Source organism: Corvus kubaryi, unplaced genomic scaffold, assembly GCF_017639235.1.
Source record: "Corvus kubaryi isolate FWS band 111438036 unplaced genomic scaffold, C.kubaryi_AGA036_p1.0 37334, whole genome shotgun sequence".
NCBI lineage: Eukaryota > Metazoa > Chordata > Aves > Passeriformes > Corvidae > Corvus > Corvus kubaryi.
The window spans coordinates 24,319,741-24,336,405 of record NW_024581108.1 but is presented as its reverse complement, the minus strand read 5'-3'; the positions used below and the strand labels follow the sequence as shown (position 1 = coordinate 24,336,405).

At 47.3% G+C, this 16,665-nt stretch overlaps 1 protein-coding gene across 3 annotated transcripts in view; it reads right to left on the bottom strand.

The window, feature by feature from the left end:
• ROR1 (receptor tyrosine kinase like orphan receptor 1) overlaps positions 1–16,665 on the bottom strand; it is a 146,867-nt gene that overhangs the window by 41,320 nt on the left and 88,882 nt on the right. For all 3 annotated transcript variants that reach the window (XM_042030901.1, XM_042030898.1, XM_042030899.1), the window contains exon 2: positions 6,292–6,363. In XM_042030901.1, the coding sequence (XP_041886835.1) occupies positions 6,292–6,363 (72 nt within the window). The remainder of the gene's footprint in view (positions 1–6,291; positions 6,364–16,665) is intronic.

The following is a 16,665-nucleotide window of genomic DNA, read 5'->3' as shown; positions in this document are numbered from 1 at the left end:
ATTTCATGTATTAGCCTGGAAAGCAGCATTTTCCTCCATCCAGAGCCTTGGATTGTCCACGAGTCCAGCGTGGTGCCACACCTGGACGTGCTCCATACTCACAAATATCAGCACCGGCACTGAGCTCAGTCCCTTGGAAATTTTCCACATGGAATAGTTGTCTTTGGAGAAGGCCAACAACACAGGGCCCACCCAGCCTGAAGATGCCAGAGGGGCTTGCTGGCTGCTCCATGAGAAAGAAGGAACCAGCAGGATTTGTGATGGAAGCGTGGCCACGCACAGGGCACGTATTTCTCTGTTGGGAAAAGGATTCACCATGGATTGCTGGATCTGCCCATAGCTCACAAAGGAAAACAACTCCCCACGGGTCTGATCACCAGACCTTGTTATTAAAAGAGGGTAAAAGGAAAACTCCCCCTTGGAATGTCACTTATTTTAAATGAATAAAAAAGAGGAGTGACTGTGGGAGGGAAGAGATGCCACACTCAACCCGTGATTTGGCAACTCTTGGAGAGTATCAGGGTTAAAGAAGTCCAGATAATCATGTGGAAATATCCAATGTCAACAGTCTTGAGACAAAAGGAAACCCTCTGCTGCCTTTGCTTGCCCAGATTAATTCCCAGTGGGTTTCCTCAGCGATGTGCAGGGTCAATCTGGGATGCACATGGAAGCTGTGTCCTGGACTTTCCCTTCCCAGACTCCATCCAGAGGGTTCAGTACCACCCAGGATAACTCCCTGAGCTCAACCAGGCAGGGCACAGCTCGATGGCTTTTCAGATCTCCCCATGTGACTGTCACTGGGATTCTCAGAATTAATTGTTACATTCTGATAATTAGCAGCTTAGAGATGGTGCTGGGCTTGTGGAGGGAAACCAGACTTCCAAAAAATTATCTGGAACCTGAATCCCACTGCTTTTAGATGGTAACTGGACAACTCACTGCCCTCCATGAACTCTTGAGATGCATTTGAGAGTCACATCTGCCCCTCCTTTCATGAGTCACCTCTGAGGTTTAAGGACAGATGTCTCAGAGGTCACCTTGAGGGGAAATGAAGATTTTCTTTACTCAGGAACTGGTTTTATAGCCCAAGTAGGAAACCTCTAAACTTTATCACCAAAAAAACCCATGATTTGGAATAGGTAAACAAATGTTCACATCCAGCTATAAAGCCAACTACTGAAAACCATCAAGGGATTTTGTTGTCACTTTGGAAGCTGCTCTGCAGTAAAGAGCCACAAAGAAAAACTCCAGCATTAAAGGGAGGGTGTATGGAAAGGTCTGTGCCTCAAGATTAATGCTGTGGAGTCAAAGAAAAGCTGTTATTTCTGACATCTTGACATAGCATCACTTTAGGATCTGGTTCTTATTAGCCCTTTCTGTGCCTTTTAAAGGTCTATTTTTTTTTTTTCCACCAAAAATGTCAGGAAATTTGGAACAGAAATGTACAATAAAACACGTCCCTTGACCCTCTGATCTATCAATCTTTCAAATAAACAAAGATAGCTGGATGAGCCAGGAAAAGGTTATTATATATAGTTACCTTATGTATAATGGTCAATATTCACTGCACACACTCAGATTGTATAAAAAATCTGATGTAAGTGAAGCTTTTTGTGGAAGATTTTTGCCGTGAAAGCCCAAAGTTACTCAGGGTGGTTTCATTTTCAGGCCGCGTTCTGTGACCTTCGAATTTCACACCCTGTATTATTTATAAATGAGACATTCAAGAAACACAAATTCTCAAATAAAAACGTGCACTCCGTCAGTGGAAAAGCAAACAAAAGGAGCTAATGTACTGTGGCTAAAAAAATTTTCAAACAAAGTAGCAGCAATTTACTGCCCTGCTACTAACAGGACCCCACAAATCGAATCAGAACCCTGAGCCCCGTCGGGGGAGCTTGATTTACCCCATATCCCCCAGATAATAAAGGCAAATAAAAAGGTAAATTGTGCATGAATGTGAAAGCTGTAATTCTTCCCCTCTCAGCACACGTATCAAATTCGCATCCAGTGATTTCAAAGGAGAATCTGGAATCTCTAAAGGACCGGGGCCAAAGGCAGGAGGCCTCGATCCACCTGGTTTTCGCCACGTTTGGTTGTGTTGATGTTGTTTAGGATGTAGTTTGCCTAAGAGTCAAATTCTCCCTGGGAGATCACCAAGATTTTCCCTCTAAGAACTCCCAGCCAAGTCCTTTCCCTGCCTGGAAGGACATGCCAAGGTGGCAGCTTCAGCATGGGTTTGTCAGTGAGGGTGGCACAGCTTCCCCTGGGGAAGGCCCCAGAGCTCCATGAGCAGCCAGGCTGCACCCCAGGATGTCCTGCAGACCTTCCACGGCCTCCTCCTGTGCTGCAGCTGTTGTCCAGCCCTTCCAGGGAATATTCTGCCCACACCAGGATCTCCAGGAAGTTCAGGACACGCAGTCCCAAATGCTGCACCTATCGCATCTCTGGTTTTGACCCTCCACTGTCATTCTCTGCTGCGGATCCCCAGACCAGCCCAGGGAAGGGATCCTTGATATGCCTTTGAATGTTAAGGATAAATCCCAGCTGGACTTCAAACTGTAAAATCCTGACTCCTGCTGCCAAGCTCTCCAGGGAATGTGGAGGGAGCACCATGGGACTGGGAAGTGCTGCCACACAAGCTCTGTGCCTCACAGAGGAGGTGGGGAGCTCAAAGCCTGGGCTTGGGACCATGGATGTCTGGAAATGGAAATGGTTCCCAAGCTCTGACCCATTCCAAAGCTTAATACTTGTGTGCCAGAGCTGATAGGCCATGAAAGGAAAAGGAAAATAGGCAAAACCTCACAGTAATGGCTTTCTTTGGAAGCTGAAAGACCAAGCTCCTGGGAGGAGGAGGAACCAGCAACAGGAAATGTGCTGCATCCCAGTCCCAGTTGCCTCAGCTCCAGCTCAGCCACAGCCAGGACACATCCCTGTGCCTCTGGAGGAGGCTGCAGGTGGGAATGGGGGCACTGGGAGGGCTGGATCAGGGGAAGCTGCAGGGACAGCATCGTTCTCTTACCAGCCCTGCAGAATGAACGGCCACTGGAGCTGAGTCCTACCCACAGGTAAAATAATATTTCAAAGCTGACTCTTTCCTGGCAAAGACTCCAATACTATCTTTGCCTAAGGATGAAGGGTTCCCAAACAATTCCTCCAGTGTAGCAGATGTAAATAGGCTCTCATTCCAATCCAGGCCTATTTCTCTGTAAATAAACCAACATGGGATGGAAGGAGGAAGGAAAAGCCTCTCCTTCCATGATCCCTTTTGTGGGAGAGGAGCAGCTGAATGGAGGGCTCAACTTCACCTTCGTAAAGAAGGAAAAGAAGATGGGAAATTGGGAGCTTTCCCAAAACAAGAGCTGGAGCAGGAGCTTGTCCCTTGGCGTGAGGGGAGAGAAGTGGAGGCAACACACAGGGAAGGAGAAATCCAAGGAGAAATCCCTGTAGGAACGCACATGGAAGAGGCTTTCCCCAGCCTCTTGGGGGAAAGGGACATCTCCCACCTGGGGCTGCTCCAGGCTCCCCCAGCCCAAGGGCATCTCAACTGGAAGCTTGGGAGTGAGAAGCTTCACATGCTGCCACCAGCTCGCTGAAATGGGGCTTTTCCCACCACCAGAGCCCCCCTTTTCCCCCCAACTTCCCTTATTTCTCCTCATAGAATTATTTATGGGATCATAATTTCATTTCTCTTTCTCCCTCGTGGCATTCCCTCTGCACACCATGGTTTACCAGTAGGAAAAGAGAGAGAAATGCTCACAGCTAAATCTCCCCCGTTTTAAAAGTGATTATTTTTTATTTTTTATGCCCAGTTTGTTTGTTTTTTTAAGGTTTTGGTGAGAAACCACCTCCTCCCTCCCATCAATCGTTGCTTTCAACAGCTCTTCACGGGTGGCTGCGTCTCTTTTAAATTCATTTCCTGCTAAAAAGAATAAACAGGCAACTATTTAATGCTGTCGATTTAGCTTATTTAATAGAAACTGAAACCTGAATAGGGCTCAGTTGTAAGATAATCACTGCAGAACTCACCCAGCGAGGCAAAGCACCAGATTAAGTCATTATTTCAAAATGCAGAATATTATTATCAAGCTGTTCCTCCTTCCCCAACACAGGGCACACACTAGAGGAGGAGATGCTCATTTCCAAAAGGCAGCAGGTAGAGCTGGAGCCACTTAGAGTGGGCAGGGATTTAATTGGGAAATCTGGCTGGAAACCACTTTCATGTGGTGAACTTAACAGGCTTTCAAATGAGTTTTACTGGGACGCCGGCGTGACCTCCTGGCTGAGAGCAGCCAAGACAAGTGGATGTTGACTCCTTGAGATGCAAAAGAAATGGGAGCCGAGCGCACGCCTCATTTTCTCCTCTGAGGTTTCCACTGCCCAGCTCAGCGTGCGCTGCCGAGGGCTTGGCTTTATCCAAGCCAGAGTTTCCAAGGCTTTGAGGAGAAGCAGCAGCTCCCACATGAAAGCCCCTGTTGGTGCCTGGGACAAGACAAAACCTGCGTGCCTTTGCTGGCAGGAGCTCCGGGAGAAGCCGCCCCTCTGACTAAGCTTTTCGGGCACAAACGCCTTTTAATCCTGTATGTAAATCCGTGTTGAGGTGTGGGAGCTGCCAGCACTCTAAATGCTAATCAGCTCCAGCAAAGGGGCCGGTAATCCCCCAGGAATGCGGGATTCAGCCCAAGCCGTGCTAATTGCGGCATTCCAGGTGGATTAGAAGCCGGGAACTTCATTTTACCTGTTTCTGACAATATCTCTAGCTCAGAACAGGTGCCGTGGAGTTGGTGGGAAATGGTTCAATCACCAAGGTCGGGGTCGGGCTCAGCGCTGGCACAGAAATCTCAGCTCTGCTGGGACTCTCCAAAGCCAAAGCTTTGCTCTCTCTGGCATTTCCAAACTTTTGAGTGGATTTGTGGCCTTTACTTTCATTTTCTAGGCCACTTAGTTATTTCCTACTTTCTGAAAAACCAAAGAAAGCTGCCAAACAAGGAAAGAAACAAGGAATGAGAGCAGGTTTAGACGGGATGTTGGGAAAAAATCCTCCCCTGGGAGGGTGGGCAGGCCCTGGCACAGGGTGCCCAGAGCAGCTGGGGCTGCCCCTGGTCCCTGGCAGTGCCCAAGGCCAGGCTGGACATTGGGGCTGGGAGCAGCCTGGGACAGTGGGAGGTGGGGTGGGACTGGATGGTCTTTAGGGTCCTCCCCAAGCCAAACCAGTCTGTGATTCCATGATCCTGCCTGGGGGAAGCACCAGCACTTCCCCACAGCTTTGGGATGTTCCCTGAGCACAGCCCAGGCCTGCCACGAGCACCTGGATGAAGCCCTGCAGTGGGATAAGACATCCCTTCTATCAGCGCCTTCCCGCAGCAATTTGCTGGGATTTGGGAATTCTCTGCTGAATGACCACAAGCTTTTCTCCCTTTCCCACCAACCCTTTGACTTTCATCTTCTCCACAGTGTCCTGGATCACCAGAAAGTCCTGCTCCTTCCCTGCTGGGAAGGCAGATTTGAAAGAATCAACCTAAAATCCTCAGAATTACATATTCTCCTCATCCTTAAGCACAGAAAACATATTTATGCATAAACATCAAACATTATGAACACATGTTCAACAAAACATTAACAAAACACAGCCAAAAACAGTTGGGAAAACCATCTGGGGCAGAATTCCACTATGGGAAATTTCCATCTCAATAGTTAATGGTTGGCAAATGAAAAGAGTGGTTGACAAATTGCCCCATGAGGGTGGCTAAGAGCATCCTCAAAGACAAGTTTGACTCAGGAGCTGCAGCCACTGCCTTGCAATGAGGGAATCTCAGCAATTTGCCTTAAATAATTAACAATGCTTAATTTACAAAACGAAGGGGAATGAGAAATCTCTCGGTTTTTTACAATATACACCCTCTGGAGAGCTCCAAGTCACACATAATTACCACCTGCAAATATTTTGTATTATTAAAGCCTCAAAATTTCGTAATAAAACACATCGGGGCAAACTGAGTGCCTGATGCTTGTGAATTTTGAGTTCAAATCCCAAGCTCCACCACACAAAACGTGTGACAGAACATCTCGAAATATTTTTGCCCTGTGGAACATTTTCCTGGTACAAGGAATGAACGCAGCAATCTCCAGAAATCACAGAACCATGGAATTAAATGTTGAAGGATCCCAAGGTAAATGAGGTTTATCTTAAATACGTCGACCCCCTTTGTTTGCTCATTTGTTCAAGTCAAGAAAAATTGAGATTTTAAAATCTGATTTCAGGTGGTTTGGGGTTTTTTTCTGCCTTCTTACCTTTATCTAATTCACTTGAGATGTTCCATGACAATGTGGGCATGAAATCAGCAACAACTGAGGAATTTGCTCCTGGAAGGGGAAAAGAGAAAAACCAAGAGGTGCTGTTAATATATGGATTCTATATCATCAGGAATCGAGTTCCTGTCACAGGAATAAAATGATTTGATGCTCTGTGCTGGCAGGCTGACACATCTGGGCAGCAGAAGCAGCCAAGGGGGAAAAGGCAGCGGGCCAGGGCTGGAGTTTGTTTTGCAATGCTGTTCACTGGGAGGCCTCCTGCTAATTAAGCAGCCAATCTTTGGGATGGACTTGACCCACCCTAAAACCTCTCCACAGGTTTTATAGAGGTAGAATGACTCTGCAGTGGAACAGCTGAGGGAAACACGGTGCTGAGAGGCTGCTGAAGGTGTTATCTATCAGTATTTACAAGCCATTTGAATGCTGAAAACCCATGTGCATGAGAAGGGATGTGATTTATGTGCTGAAGTTATCAGGGCTACTTGTATGAAAACTCCTGGAAACAGGGGCTGGAAGGACTGATCTGAACCCCAGCAGCACCTGCTCATTGCTGGGAGAATTCTTTACTCTTCAAGAAAAAGCTGAATGGGGATTTAAGTCTTTGCTTGTATCTTTACCTAATTTTAAACAGCAAATCATGAGGAGGATGGTGTTAAGCCAGCGTGCCCTGCCTCAGCTCTAGGTCATGGTAGAACATTCCCTGTATCCAAACGTGGATGACTTCACCCAGCATCCAGGATTCACTGTCTCCCTGTAACAGCAGATCCAGCCTGTGAGGCTGCTCAGGCATCAGGGAAGGCTTTTGGAGTCATCCCCCAGGGATAAATAGACTTTCTGTGAGCCTTAGTGAGTGCTGGTGGAAGGGTGGGAAGAAGAGGTGAGCACACACATTCCATGGCATGGGAAAGCAGTGCACCTCCTAATTCCCTGTGTCCACCCAGCCCTGAGAAACCTGACCTGGAGAAGGAGGAGAGCAGTGCTGGGTGGGAGTGTTCCAGCACTGATGTGGGAGAGGGAATGTGAAACAAAACCAAGCAGTGCTCTGGGTGCCAGTCCTGGAAAGATTCACTGCAAATGAACACCCCACAGCCCACTCCTGCACCCTGGAGGGACCCCTAGTGCTGGATGATCTCAGAGGTGCACAGGGAGGGCAGAGTTGGGATGCTGCAGTCAGATGAGAAGAGGAATGTTCCAAGTGTCTTCATTTCACTTTGACACCACCTTTGAGCTTATTCCCAGATTTCACTCATAAAACACAGCCTGCAAGGACATGCAGAGATGTTCTGCCTTTATTTGATGGGTTGGTAACTCTTCTATTCCATTAAAAAATCACAAGAAACTGCAAACACCAGGTCACACAAACCCACGAAGCCATTTGCTTCAGACACAGCCAGTGCCCTCTTTATAAATAAGGCCTGGCTTAAAAGCCCACCTGCTTATTCAACACTCTGCCAAGTATTCCCAATGTAAACATGGAATTTGAAGGTGTTTTAACTCCCCTCCGAGCACACCCTGGCTCGTGCAGATCCCCAGGGCAGAACCCACTGCTGGGGACAGGCCCTGGGCACAGGGAAGTGGCACAACCAGAGATGGCACCCATTGACACCAGCTGAGATTTTGGCCCACTGAGTCCATCCCTTCTCATTCTCTGCTTTTAATTAACAGCTGAGCTTATCTAACTCACATAACCCTTACTTAACCCTAATTTTTGGGACCACATGGCTTAAACTTGCAGGGTTTAAGGAAAAAGTGGATCCAGTGCCAATATTGCTGTCATGGTGACCATGACATGGGGGGTAGGTGACAAATAACCAGTGGCCAAACACTGACCAGGAGCTGGTGGGTGTCAGGCTGTAGCAGAGGCTGGGATGCTTGGTTCCCTGTCCCTCCTTACCCTTCCACCTCTCCTAGACAAGAAATGGGACAACTCCTGTGCTAAAACCCCTCCAAGACTGGGATCTGAGGCGCTGCTGCTCCTGCTGGGACCAAACTGGTTCATCCCTGTGTCCACAGGCACAGCTCAAACCCACAGACAATGGGTTACCTCAGTCACACACTCGTGCTTGGCACTCCACAACAGATTTTCTGTAGCCACTTTGGCTCACATGGAAATATTTTAGCATGAAGAGTCCACAAAACAACCGTATTCCGCCAACAGGTAAGACACATGAACCAAAATTAAACAGAAAGTACTGACAGCACTACAGCCACACGCAGTATTTGTTATTTAAAACTCCAGAGTGCTCATATTGATGTTTTCTTAACCAGGCTTTGAAAACATGACCATGAATCTCACAGAGCAGACACCCAGCAGCTCATCTACAGGAGAAACCACGTTAGAAGACCAAACTTCCCTGTTTGTGAGATAGTTCTGCAGGCTGGTGACTGGTGATTTTCTGATATTCCTCAATGAAAGCCCCAAAGAAGAGCAAAGCATCACTTTGGATCTCACAGAGCAGCTACACCATGTAGGAACAACCACCCCAATGCAGGGAAATAAAACATCCCAGGAAAAAGGTCCAGGAGACATCCCTGAATTCTGTTTCTATCTGTGATGACTCAGGATTGCTGTGCATGAAAGTGAGAGCCGTGACACCTCCCCTTGGAACAGCTCTGTGGTAACTCCAGAAGGTGAGCTCCCAGCCAGCCCTGGGAAGGGATGAGTCAGGGATTTGCTCACAGGGGCACTGGAACAGACTTGCCCATTTGCTGTCACCACTTCAAAATAGGGGGAAAAAAATCTGCTTAATATCAGATCACAGAATCCCAGGATCACTGAAGCTGGAAAAGCCCTCCAAGGTCATCCAGTCCAAGCTGTGCCCCATCCCCATCTTGTCACCAGCCCAGAGCCCTGAGTGACATGTCCTTGTTCCTTGGACACCTCCAGGGCTGGGGACTCCAGCCCTTTCCAAGGCCTGACCACCCATTCCATGGAGAAATTCCTCCTGATGTCCAACCTGACCCTTCCCTGGCACAGCTTGAAGCCGTCTCCTCTCGTCCTGTCGATATTGCAACTGAATTTTGAATGTGGAGTTTAAAAACTAATCCTTACTTCTTAAAAGTCCCCTCATGCCCAGCTTTAACTTGAACAATCAGATTTGTTTGGAAGAAGAGTCAGCCTGAGAAATGTGATCAGCAGACAGAGCCATTATCCCGTTAAGGTTGCATTCATCCATGGAATCATTCCAGATGGATGATGACTCTTCTTCTTAACACTGGCAAGATAATTATCTGCTCCAACCTATTAAGAAACATTGGGTTTAAGTTAATGAGAAGTCACAACAGGCTGTGAAAAGCCAAGTGAAGTGTATTTAAACACGCTCCCCACGGAAAAGTTGGCCAAGATCTGATTTTATCACCATATTGCACAAGTGTGGAGTGAATTTCACACGTCAGGCCTTGTAAAGCCTTTGTGATTAAATAAACTTCAGTAAGGTTTACAAAAAGCTGTACCTGCATTTGTAAGATGAACTAGAGACTGTAAGTCAAAAAAAAAGATAATGGAGATAACTTCAAGCCCAGAAATAACTGAAGGTTTTAATGGGGAATAAATCTGTACAGAAAAAAGGAGAGAGCAAAATAGGTCCAGGAATGAGGATATCCTGCTCACCAGACTCTAGAGCACGAGGGATGTGTGGATGCTAAGTGGAGGAATGGACACATCCAGTGGAAGCGTGGCCTGGGATGGACCTTCTTTTTGGGGCACAGAGATGGAAATCCCAGGTCTTGCAGGAACACATCTTTTTAAGGTGGAAGATAAGTCCAGCTAAAACATGCAAACAAAAATCCCAAGTGTGTCCTTAATGGGCACCCTTTGTATCACACCAGTGGCTCATTCCATAACCCAATTCTATACCCTATTTATACAATTATTCATATAATCAGGAGTAATTTATTTCCTCTGACAGAAAAATGAATATGATTGCAATTCAGATCTCACTGCAGGATATCCAAACCAGCAAAAAAAGAACAAGGAGGTGTTTCAAGAAGAAGCTAGAAGTCTGAATAATAAGATAAACTATTCAGAATTAATGTTCAAACTACATAAAGAAAAGTTTTCCATTTGCAAGCCTCTTTCTGAATCTGAGCAGAAATCCTTCCCCAAGCACGCCTTGTTATCCTGTGAAGGAATTTGCCTAAGGAAGTGATAAAAGCCCAATTTCCCGAGACATTAAAAACAAGATTGGGCAAGACATGACTGCAGACACCAACGGGGAGTTATCCCACGCTGGCAGCAGGGTCAGGGCAGGACAACTTCACAGGGGACTTAGGCACAGCTCATTTTGGCCAAATCACCCATGAACATTTTGTAGCTGCAGATCTACCAGAAACATCAAGCCCCCCTTAAAGAGGGGAATAAAAATCTCCAGCAAACAGACTCCTCAGCCATCCCACTTGGATAGAACTCCAGGAAAGCAGGAATGGCAGAGAAACTCTTACAGAAAAGCTAATTATCCTAAGTGCTCGGTATTTTTTTTGCTTTTCTGCACATTCCTGACCAACACTTCATCTTTCCCCCTGTCTGGTTCCTACCTGACTGATCCCTTCCAGGATCTTCCCACAGATCTGCCTCCTGGCTGTTTTTTCTCTCAGTCCTATCTCCCTCATCTTCCTTTTCTGCCTTTTGCATTCTCTGTTCCACTGATCCTTTGTGAGCTCCCCACACCTTTCCATCTGATCTCCCCAGATATTCCATTTTGCAATCAGCCACTTTTCAGCCTCTCCACAGCCCACCCCGGAGCTTCTGAAGGAAATCTAGACAGACTGCAATGGATAAAACCTATTATTTAGTAATTTTCTTGTCAGTTTAAAGCTGGCACCATCCTGAAATCTCTATCATATATCTCAAATTCTGCTCATACCTTTAATGTGTGAAAGGATTTTCATGACATCGGGATCTCTCTATGTCTGCATTAGAATTCTCCTCTTTCCAAAGGAGGTGGGAATTGGGAATACTTCAATCAGTTGAATGAGGGAGAAGTGCAAGAAGATGGGGAATTGTTGAGCTTTTCTGCTCTTTGAGTAAGGCAGGTGTCTCTCCAGGAGAATCTACTGCCTTTAATAGTATGTGATACCACAGGTCAAACCCTGTGGATACTAATCCTCATCCCACAGGACAAACCTTCCATGGATTATTTAAAAAACCAGTCCATGTTAAAAATATATTCCTGCAAGGAGCCTCCACCTGCCATGCTCAGGTGAAGCTGCTGTTTCGAATATTTTGGAAGACAAGAGCCTCCAAGGATACACAATAAAATCTGCCCCAGAACAGACTTTTAAAGATGTTCCCGGTGAGGAGGGTGAAATGCTGCATGGTGGCATTTTCCCAGTTAGCTGTGCTCCCCCTGCTTATTCCATGGCTGGAAAAGCAAAGGGAAAGCTGGTTCTGCCAAAACCTTGCCTAGGCAGCTCCAGGGGATAAGAGTTTATCAGATCACAGAATCACTGAGGTTGGAAAAGACTTGAGGGTCACCCGAGTGCCCGAGGCCCACCTTGCCACCAGCCCAGAGCACTGAGTGCCACGTCCTTGGACACCTCCAGGGGTGGGGACTCCAAACCTCCCTGGGAGCCCCTTCCAATGCTGCCCACCCTTTCCATGGAGAAATTCTTTCCAATATCCAACCTGAACCTCCCCTGGCACAGCTTGAAGCCCTTTTCCCATCCTGTCAGGGAGTTGTGCAGAGCCAGAAGGTCCCCCCTGAGCCTCCTTTGCTCCAGGCTGAGCCCCCTCAACTGCTCCTCACAGGACTTAAATGATTCCTCCAGAGTTCCAAACAGTCATCACCGTGTCCAAAATGCATTTTCTGCTGGGAAAGGACCCTCTGGAGCTCTCCAGGCTGCTCCATGCAGAGATGATGTTGTGGGGTGCTAATAACCTTTAAATGGTTAATTTTGTTCCAGCTCTTAGAATGTGAAACTCCTGCACATCTCCCTGTTCTTTATCTGCTGTGTTACCATTATTGATAGCCCTGGGCAGGTTAATAATTGGCATTAGATAGGGAAATTTTCAACACCAGTGAACAATTCAGGCTCTGTGGATTTCAAATACATGAGACATTAATTTCCAGCTTCAAAAGGGAGACGTGCAGAGGGATGATTTCATTTAGTGCAGGACTGGAAATTGTTAGGAACTTCATTCATATCCCATCTCTTCCATCTATCAGAGCCCCTCATCGCTGCTACTGGCACTTTCATCAGCAGGACCTCTCTGCCTGGGAGTGTTTCTAAATCTTCGAACTCCTGAGGGCTGGAGATAAAGGCGAGGATTAACCCATTTAGGATGCACCATCAGAAAGAATCCCAGTGCCCTATTTGTGGTTTCAGGGAGTGCTTCATGCACCTGACCCCTCTGCCTCCCCTTTTCCTGCAGATCTGCTCTGTCCCAGGAGGATACAGCAGCTTTTGGCTCAGAGGGGGGCAGTCACTGGGGTTTCCAATAAAACCCACCCCAAAAGGCTACTGGCAAGATTAAAACTCGTTCTCAAAAACATCTTTCTTGAATGGCAGTGTCATCAGAAGATGATGTGATTGCTATGCTGGAGTCTCTGCAAACTCTTAAAATACCTTTAGATGTTTTGGCAGCAGCCTGGTGCCTTCCACAAGTCAGTACTTTTAGTAACTTGCTCTTTGGCTAAGGTCATATCAGTTAAAATTTGTTTTCTTCAGCGGGATTGGAGACATCTCTTGAAAGAAGAGGCTTTTAAGAGGCCCATTTTATATGCTAATACCTTAATCCTAAATTTCTAATTGCCGCCCTACAATTCCTTTTGATTGCAGCGATTAATTACAGATTATCATTAATGTTAGATGGATTTAGAAGTCACTGTGGAATCTGGGTGCACTTTACATTACTCCAAATTGGGTCGTTAACAGTTCCACTTAAGAAGAGCAAAACACTGCACCCTGGAGCAAGCCACAGCTTTAATGACAGGGAATGAAGAAAAGAAACGGCCACTTGGCCGAGGGCCAGCGTTTCACAGCTCACAGTGGAGCCTTTGTGCTTCTGAGCTGCAGAAATGTGGCCACGATGGCACTTCAGGGCACTTCCAGCAGACCTGGAGCACCACATTCCTGGGATGACACCGCTCAGGTGGGTCCGGAATGATCCTGCACTGCACGAACTCAAAGAACCTCCAAGTTTTTCTAGGAATAATTAGTTGTACTCTCCTCAATCTGAAATATGAGGGATGTTGGAAGGAAGATATTGGAGTGACACGGTGTTTTCCTGCCCATGAAGAGAGGTTTTACTGGATCTGGATCCAGAGTCTGGTGGATCCTTGGTAGCTGTAATACTGGAAGAGGGCACAGCAGAGCTGCTTGCCAGGCAAATTTACAAAGGTTGGAAATTCGCATAATAAATGCACATTTCCCATCTCTCCAAACAGACCTGGATTTTTTTTTCCATTTTCCATGCCCTGAGTTCTTCTGGGCATCTCAGACTGGTGAAAAGACAGAAGAGAAAGTGGAAGTGGGAAGCACCCAAAGAAAACTGGATGACTGCAAGAAAAGGAAGCAAAAAGCCGACAAAAGCAGGAAGAAATTCCTGACTGGGGCTTGTCCAGAAGTGGATGGGACAGAAAACAGAGGAGTCACAAAAACTCATCGGAATATCACAAGGGAATGGAGGAGGAGGATGTCCTGGGGCACTGTTAAGTGAAGATGCTTCAGTGCCAGGAATGGTGAAGAAGAGTCCAGGGAGGGATGGAAGGAGTCTTGGCACAGCAACATCTGGGTTGTCTGAGATGCCTCCCAAAAGTCTCAGTCTGAAAAGTGCCGAGATGCCTCCAGAGCCTCCCTTATGAAGCCCACACATCCTTGTGACTCCAAGTGATCCACAGCCCGCATTCCCTGATGGAATTTGCTTTCCTGAAGGCACCAGTGCCATGCACAAGCATTCTGGGGGGCCTGCCCCTCTCCTGCCACAGGTTCCCGTTCATTTCCCTCCCCACCAGCCGAACGAGCAGCGCGTGGTGGGGACAGACGTGTTTGGAGACGAAGGATGAAGTGGCCGGACTGGGCTTTGCACTGCACCTGCTGGCTTGTCCCTGGCTTCCATCAGTGCCACTGCACTAAATCCACCCACAAAAGCTTGAAAGAAGGCAAAGGCAGCCAAGCCCAGGGAGGGCAAACAAGAAATCATTTACATCCCCCATAAATCGCGGCACGCCGTAACTCCTCGCGCCTCAGCGCTCGGGGGCCGCGGCTGACTGCAGAGGATAAGGAGACCAGCAAGCCACAATTAAACCCTTATAACTTGCGAAGAAAATTACAGCAGAAGGCTGCCATGTGCAAATCCATCACTATTTTTTCGAGCCCGATAATTATTTTTGTTGCAGCGACGAAAAACGGGCCTGTGTCAGCCGATGAATTAATGGGAGGGCCTGAAACAATTACTCCTTAAATACACAGAAGTCTCCCCAGTGTAAACACGCTCCCTTCTCTTGCAGATCCTCGTGCTACGAGGCAGACGTTGCCCCATGACTTATTGGCTGCCCATGATGGAGCAGTAAATGCTGCCTGTTTGATGGCTGCAGCCTCATGCCTTGGATTTTACATGGCTCGATGGTGATTAATGCACAAGCTGCCAACTGCAGCCAGAGGCTGAAACACAAGGCCACACTGTGAAACCTATGCTAATAGAGCACAATTTATATAAAAAGGGGGGAATGTAAATATTTAACTGATGCCAGAGCTGGATGCTTTGGCTGAGCTGGGACTGAGCTACATTGATTGTTCAGGAGGAACTTACACCCTAAAACCCGCACAAGCCTGATCTCAGACAGGCTCAGAAGGTGGATTTAAAACTTCGTTTCTTCTGCTAAAAGGCTGTTTTCTTAAATTTACTTCAAGTCGAGCAGATGCCACTTGTAAGAGCTGCTGCTTGTGTGTGTGGAGAGCTGGCCTGGGCTCAGGTCTCCCTGGGAGCACTGAGGGAAGCGCTGGCAGGCGGGATCCTGACCCGGATCCCTCCGGCTCCGGCGCAGCAGGCACAGCATCCTCGAGACCAACCCCAAACCAAGGCTCTCCAGCTAATTTGTGTTTATTAGCAGCCTGTAGAGAGGGCAGGGCTCTGGGAGGTGAAGACTGAACTCCCTTCTCATGGCTCTGGGTTGGGTTTCAATCACAGCACACGACACAGGCTGTCCTTGTCCTGCCCCTTGTCCTGCCCCTTGTCCTGTCCTCGTGGCACTCCTGATCCAGGCTCTCATGGCAGCCAACAAAGGCAATTATGCAGGTAATTAGTCTGCACAAAAGGTTTATGTCAATGCTTCAGAGGTTTCTTTTTAATCCCTTCATTGATGGAACGAGTTAATTGATTTAGCCACAGTTACAACTTATTTACTGTAAGAAAGTTTCCTAAATCCAAGGTTCAGCAGGATCTTCTGGATTCAGATACTCACTAACATCACGAAAAATCCAAACTTAACCAAATTTATTTTCACTGCTGTTTTTGGGGGGATCTTAAGTTTCATCAGCGGCTGAAGCTTGGTCTCGCACTGTATTCCCACGATTTCCAAGGATATTCCAGGGAATCCCATCCCATCCCATCCTGGGCATGCAGGAGCACTGCGAGCCCCATGCTGGCAGCTTAACAACAGACACCAAATCCAAAGGTTTGACAAAATCAATCTCCTGAATCCTTAAATTATGCAGCAATCCTTAGGCACTTCCCAAAGCTCAGCCAGGGCTGTTTTTATCGGTGCAAAAGAGCCACTTCTAAAAAACACAATTAAGACATCGCGAGCCTTCACCTTAATTGCACCCAGCAGCACAAATGTCTGTGGGCTTCGTGACCCCGTAATGGCTTTGCCACAAAAACCCAGCCCACAATCTCTAAAAGTTAATAGCCTGTACAATGGAATATCAACAGGAGCAGGGCAGAGTCGGCTTGTTCAGCCCTAAGTGCTTTAGCAGCCGCAGAAGCCTCACGGAAGGATAAACCACTGATGATTTTTTTATTAGCTCGACAAACAAGAAGCTCAGCATTTGGTGTAGTGCTACTGCAGAGCCACAGGGATTAGGTTTCAAAGCCGTGGCAACTGCCATGCTTTAAGGAACTCGTTAGGCTGGAAATGGATATAGGCTCCCTCTGGAAGGCAAGGCAATCCAAATAAACACACTGAGCACAGCAGCACATCCAGATGAAGTTCCAGGGATCCCCTTGTTCTCTCTCCCAGGAGCAAAGCCCACAGCAGTGCCAGGGTTTACGAAGTTCCAGGGGACCCCCTGTTCTCTCTCCCACCAGAGCAAAGCCCACAGAGGTGCCAGGGTTTACGAAGTTCCAGGGGACCCCCTGTTCTCTCTCCCAGGAGCAAAGCCCACAGCAGTGCCAGGGTTTATGAAGTTCCAGGG